Below are 6,873 nucleotides of genomic sequence, written 5' to 3' on the forward strand. Positions count from 1 at the left end.
ATATCATGATATGTAAATTCAAAATATTGACTTTTCGATGACTAATTGTCAATGTGTGGGTCATGATTGACATTTTGCAATGTGATTTTACAATTCAAAAAAGTTTTTTAGCTTTCACTGACAATACTTATTAAAGATAATTTTAAGCGTGAAAACTGTCCATATTTTGATATCATGATATGTAAATTCAAAATTGTTATTTTACGGTGATAATCTTGTTTTCTTGTGCCCAATAATGCATAATTTCATTTGATAAACACATTTAGATTGAATGGTAATTTATAATCAGTCACAAGAATGTCGAATCTGAATCACTTGAAAAAAACACGGGGGTGCTTAACTTTTTTCCAGGTGTATATATACCTCTTATTTTTCAGGGGAATGTCCCTCTTTTTGTTTATGGATCCCATTCTGTGGTGAGTGGTGCTTATCCAGGTGTGCTTAAATTAGTCAAAGTTGCTCTGTAAGGCCATGATGACTTAACAATTATAATTACATGGCCACCAAATGCACACTGCTGAGATGTCGTGTTCCACAAGATTGCTTGTAGGATTATCCTCGCAATATATTTGCTTCATTAATATGCCTGTCCTGGATCATACTCACTCATGGACTACATAAGTAAAGCAGAAAGGGATAGCTGCCCATCTCTGCCATTCCTTAGATTGAGTAAATCAGTATGGCCTGCTTTTCAAAATAAGGTTTTGTAGTCACCTATTGCACTGTCTTGGGTTTTGTCGTTTTTCTGGACTCTCCACCGTGCTTTTTCCCCTCTTTTCTTCTAGTGGAGTTTGGGAGTCCTTATCACTTTCCAGTTCCAAGCTATTGGAGTGGGGGGACCATGGAGGCATCCACCTGAATGTGTTAATGAAATACGATTACTACACACACACACACACACACACTAAATATACATAAATGATAATAAAGCCATTCAGTTGAGAATAGGGAGGTGGTGTTCTGCTGGTGTAGATGACAAGATGTCCTCCACTACGTAACATTGGAGTGAGCCGTCAAAATTTTAGTTCACCCCTTCAATTGTGATCCTACCCCCACATGGATGTTGGTTCCCAGTGGCTGGGTTTTGGATTTATAGCTGAACCAATCAACATAAGTCCTCACATGTGTATTACAGATGTCTCTATTCCCTCACTCGTTTATACTCTTGTTGCTCCATCCGTGTTGTGGGTCACAATGGAGGTACTTGCAGATTACTATGGTTCTTCCCCTCTCGCTATCCCTCAATGTTCTTATTATTCCAAGGATGTTACTGTGCTTGCGGTGGTTTCTGTGATTTTAATTTTGAATAAGATGGTTTACATCACACAGACAACTTTTCAATGCTGGAAGTTTGGTTCCCGACCTGATCAATCATTGTTATCATGTTTCTTGTTCATGGGGTGGGGGAGTACGGGATTTCTTTCCAGTCTCATAAATTTAAAGTGAAGACAGTATGATCCTCTTCCTACCCTCACCAGAGTGCTGGATTTTGGATTGTAGTTGACTTGCCACTGGTATGATCCTCTTTCCTACCCCTGCATGGATGTCAGTTCTCTATGGCCTGGGTTTTAGATGTAGTTGACTTGCCATGAACAAGTGCCCTAGCCATTCTATACCTGGAGTCACATCCTTTTACTCACACCCACATTTATGTATTATAGGATTGAGATTCGTATATTGTGTGATTCAGATCCCTATCCAACCATAGTTCTCTCCCTTATTTTTTCCCATGTCGGCGACACATTTTTTCAAACACTGGGCGAAGAGTATACCTGGAACAGAAGTGGTGCGATCCCCCACGTATAATTTTTGATTCTGAAGATCTCTTCTTTGGGAGTGTTCTTCAGACACTTTCAAAGTGTACTTCTTTCTTTCCCTTGCACTAGTCCCTCCACCTATTCAATGTGGGATTCTAGCTATTTGTGTGAGAGGAGATAATGTACTGCATCGGATATTATAATTTTCCTATACAGAAAGTGTATTTCCAATTGTATTACCTCTTCTCACACTTTGAAGTGATAGGTAGGTAGAATTGAATAGAAGGAGTCACATGCATCAAGAGAGTATGTCGCACTCTTATTGGTGGAGGATCGTTGCATGAGCAGAAAAAATTTTTGCATATAGAGGGCAGCACTGAAGGAGTATAGCTATTTATGTGAGTAGACGTAAGTACTTATCGGATATTGATTTTCAGTATAGGAAAATTATAACTTTACTTAGCAATATTTTGTTTTTTTATGGCTGTTCTCACTGTGTATTTTAGTGATCATGTGTAAATTTCCATAGATTCCATATAGTTTTATTGGAATAAAAACAGGAAATTTGCAGTTTTATTGCAACAAAAAATATTAGGTATACTTGCACGGTTTTAGACACAAAATAATAAAACATTAAAGTCAAAGATGCAAGGAAGTAATGTTCATTATTTTTTTTTTAAATACATTGTTTCACAACAAAAGTTACAAAAATTTTGATAAGTAGAAACTTATATTAAATACATTTATGGGAATTTTTTTGTAAAGCTATATGTTAATTTGATTCAGTTGTTAAAGGCCCCAATAGATTAAGGTCAGTATTATCCAAACAAATACTGAACTTTACAGATAAATTCGTACTTTTGCATGATTATTTATTTTGATTTGTAGTTCTGTTGGTTTATTTTGAATTACGCAACTTTTATAAGATTGATACTTAAGCATAATTGTTTTTTATTAATTAAAACATCTTACTACATTTCTTCATTTTGCTTGTTTTTAGTCATTCTCATATGGAACAAACATGTCTGTAACATATAAAAAAAAAGTTCTAAGCTATATGTAATTTATATGTGAAATAGGCTTATTTCATGTACATGATATATTTGTAGCTTATAGGGTAGATATACTGTTGAGCCTGTAGTACGTATATGTGATTCTTATATATTTGTATTGTATATTCACGTATGGAAGCAACCTATATATATATATATATACACAGGGTAGGGAAAACACATCTAGGACTAAAGAAAATGTTGTGATTATAGTTGAAATCAACTTAATTATTGATTGTTTCAGAGTAAGACATTAGGAATTAAATTGTTTAAATGAAGCAACTCTATAGTCATTACCCCATGTTGTATATATGGTACTTGTATGTGTAATACAAGATTCTTATATAAAAACAGACTAAAAATCCATGGAACTTGTTGTGAAAGTATATAGTACATGTTTTTCATATATGTGTTCTCTCTATACAAGTTTCTGTTATAAAAGTTGAAAATTTACAGTCAGAGAATGTGTTTTATTACTGAGCTGTAAACTTCAGTTATTTTTGAAAGCAAAGTACAGTCTAATGAGAAGATTCTTAAGTAAAATTTAATTTAGAAAATGAACATTTATAAAAATTAAAATACTTGTTGTGTTCACTGTAAAATGACAATTTCATGCAGTGGCTATGGACTCAGTGATATGAAAAATAAGAAACATTAGGTATGATTTTTGTAAAATTCTGCCACTCACTAATTTGACAGTGTAATAATATTCCATGTTTTACACATACTATTTACATTTAAAAATTCATGCCATTAGGTTTAAATTTACACTGTAATTTTGCAAATTACTATGATGCAGAGTTTGGCCTAACCTTGAACAGTACCTACTAAGTACAGTTTTAACTATCTGGTTGTCTTGTTTGAATATTCAATAATTCAATGACTGGATATGTTTACATTCCTTCCACTTAAAAACTTATTGTTCACGTAAATGTAATGTATTTGAATCGGGAACCAATCTACTGATCATTAAACTTTACTGCATGGTGAATAATGAGTAAAATAAAATTAACTTGAGTATATAAAATACAGGAGAAATGTTTTCTTATGATTAATTAAATAGTTTTTTTTAGTGTCTCTGTTCATTTGTAAAGTGTACTGGACACTTTCTTCTCATTTTAAAACTTGTTTCCCCCATGAAGATAGAGCCATGCAGAGTGATCCTGGGTGATTATTCATTGTCAGAGTTTCAGAAATGTTCAGAAACTTTCAGAAGTGTAGTTCCTAAAGAAGAGTTTACTGCACACAAAGAGGAGTTGAAGGAATTTAAATTGGAATTTCCACAAAAAGAAACAAAGGAATCCAACCAGATGGAAGTTGAGTTGGAAGTAGCATATGGTAGGTACTTAGCATATGGTTAAAGTTTCATAATGAGCATAATGAATTTACATTTCTGCTTAAAAACTACTCTTAAGCAGATCAGAAGAGAAATAAGGAAATTATTGAGTTAAATAGGAAAAACCTTATTTCAAGTACAATTCCTTACCACATCATTAAAGTTGAGTTAAGAACTGTTTATGCTAAAAAGTAGACCTACATGTGCTATACAAAATTTATTCTAGCAAATACCAGGTACTAATGATTTTCAAATTGACTACTGTCAATTATATCCTGGTGGGACAGCAGTATGTTTGAGGACTTATAACACTAAAATCCAGGGTTCAATTCCCTGTGATGGACACAGCAGATAGTCCAATGTGGTTTTGCTCTCAAAACAAACAAACGAACTGCTGCATATTAATATTGTTACGTATCTGCTTGTTTGTTAATTTTCGGTAGAAATTATTTCCGAAGAACTTCAGCGATACAAGTCTTGTCTTGATTGAAATTAGTTTATTCTTTCTTGATACAACTTTTAGTAATACATAGAATTTGCACAGACACTTTAACTTAACTACTTTTATAAACACACTCTATAATTCACAGTGATTCACACATTTTATTTACGGTGCCTATTATTCGCTTGACTTAATTATCTATCTCTGACTTTGCACTTGTTTTTCTTGCCAGGCTTATATACTAAAAAATAGGGTACCTGGTAAACACTAGGACATTCACAGAATTCCTTAATAATTCATGATCCTTCTAGAAAGTCCAGCTCTCGTGCTCCCAGCGTCGCGTGACTTCCGCTGTTGTGACACTGCCCCTTCCTTAGTATTGTTCGTCCCGATTAATAGCCACTTGCATTAAACCAATAGATAATTAAGAATAACTTAATTTAATGTACAGAATTTACAAACACAAAATTAAAATGCAACAAAGTCTCTTAATTTTACAGGACGTACCTTCTTCCATACTGGTCTCCATCTTAGTTGGCTTCTGCTTCACATGGGGCTCATCTGCTCCATCAGGAAATTTCCCATTATCGGTAACAGTCACATCAGTGGTAGTAATTTCATTAACGGCTTCACTGTTTTCCTTCTCAAAACTGGGTAGAGTTTCTTCCTTCGACAGTGGCATTTTCAGGTGACACGTCTTTAGCAGCATCATTTGTTCCATTGTTCACTTTGTTCCAACTGAAATGTTCCGGACCGTGATATGGCCAAAGCCTGTTGGCATGCACCACCTTTGGCTTACCTCACCGACCACATTTTATTCGGAAAGTCACGTCTGAGAGACGAACCACTATGTCATATGGGCCTTCCCATCGAGAAGACAACTTAGGAGACTTCCCTTTGGTCTTCCTGGGATTATACAACCACACCTTTTCTCTTGGTATAAAGCTGACTTCAGTAGATCTCTCATCATAACATGGCTTCATGGAATCAGTAGACGTTTTCAAGTTTGAATGCACTTGACAGTGAATATCGTCCATCCTTTCAGATAACACTTTCACGAACTCTGGCACATTTTCAGGCAACTCTTCGTAAGGTGGGCATCCTGTTATCAGGTCCACTGGCAACAGAAGTTCCCGACCAAACATTAGCTTTGCTGGAATGTATCCAGTGGCTTCATACTCTGCTGTTCTATAGGTCATCAACAGCGGAGGGAGTAAGACATCCCAGTCATCTTGGCGACTATTACAAAACTTTGCCAATTCCTGTCTCAGTGTCCAGTTGTACTTTTCTACCATCCCATCAGACTGTGGGTGAAGTGGCATTGTCCTGGTCTTTTGTATGCCAAACAACTTGCAACATTCATGGAACACAGCTCATTCAAAGTTACGGCTGTGATCAGAATGCAGTTCATATGGCATACCAAACCTGAAGAAGAAATCTCTAATAGCTGGAGCTACAGTTGTAGCTTCCTGATTAGGTATTGCATATGCCTCAGGCCACTTGGTGAAATAATCCATCACCACACAAATATACCTATTTCCAGCACGAGTTTGGGGCAAAGGATCAGCAATGTCAATGGCTACTCTTTCCATTGGTGTGCCAACTTGATATAACTTCATTGGAGCACGTCCTTGATGCTTGGATCCCCTTTTAGCACAACATGTATTGCATGTCCTGCACCATTCTTCCACATCTTGCCTCATACATATACAGTAAAATCTCTGTCGTGGGTGACTCAATGTCTTCTTAACTCCAAGATGTCCTCCTGTTAAACTATCATGGAATTGACGCAGCACAACTTCCCGTAACTTTCTCGGTATAACTGTTTGCCAGGTCGTCACTTTCCCATTTGCAGTTTCCCATCTCTGGAGAAGAATACCATCTTCAAACTTCAACTGCTCCCATTGTACCAAATAGTTCTTTGTCACAGGGCTTAAGCTAGTCACCTTCTCCCAAGCAGGGCGCAAAACACTTGCTTTTAGAGAATCAATTACTGGCTTCAAATCTCGATCTTTCTCCTGCTCTGCTTTAATATCTATACCTAGTCCCACTTCACCATCATCAACTCCTTCAGTCACTTTGACTTCAGCTTGATGACACCTGGTTAGTTCAACCTCTCTTTTAACACTTACTGGAATTTGGCCTTTGTTGTTCCAAAACGTCATTTTATCTAAATTAATTACATACTTCCTTGGTAGTAAGTAGTCCAACCCTAGTATGCATTGGTCTTCATTGTCAGCCAAGTATACTTTGTGTCTGTCCTTTATGCCCATGAGCTCAATAGTT

General features: G+C 36.1%; 1 protein-coding gene across 4 annotated transcripts in view; it reads left to right on the forward strand.

Moving 5' to 3' along the window:
- Positions 1–6,873, forward strand: part of LOC106456920 (zinc finger protein 2 homolog) — a 73,228-nt gene that overhangs the window by 43,901 nt on the left and 22,454 nt on the right. For all 4 annotated transcript variants that reach the window (XM_013916298.2, XM_022382704.1, XM_022382705.1 and 1 more), the window contains exon 6: positions 3,952–4,147. In XM_013916298.2, coding sequence (XP_013771752.1) covers positions 3,952–4,147 — 196 coding nt within the window. The remainder of the gene's footprint in view (positions 1–3,951; positions 4,148–6,873) is intronic.

This window comes from Limulus polyphemus, unplaced genomic scaffold, assembly GCF_000517525.1.
Source record: "Limulus polyphemus unplaced genomic scaffold, Limulus_polyphemus-2.1.2 Scaffold272, whole genome shotgun sequence".
NCBI classification, from domain to species: Eukaryota; Metazoa; Arthropoda; class Merostomata; order Xiphosura; family Limulidae; genus Limulus; species Limulus polyphemus.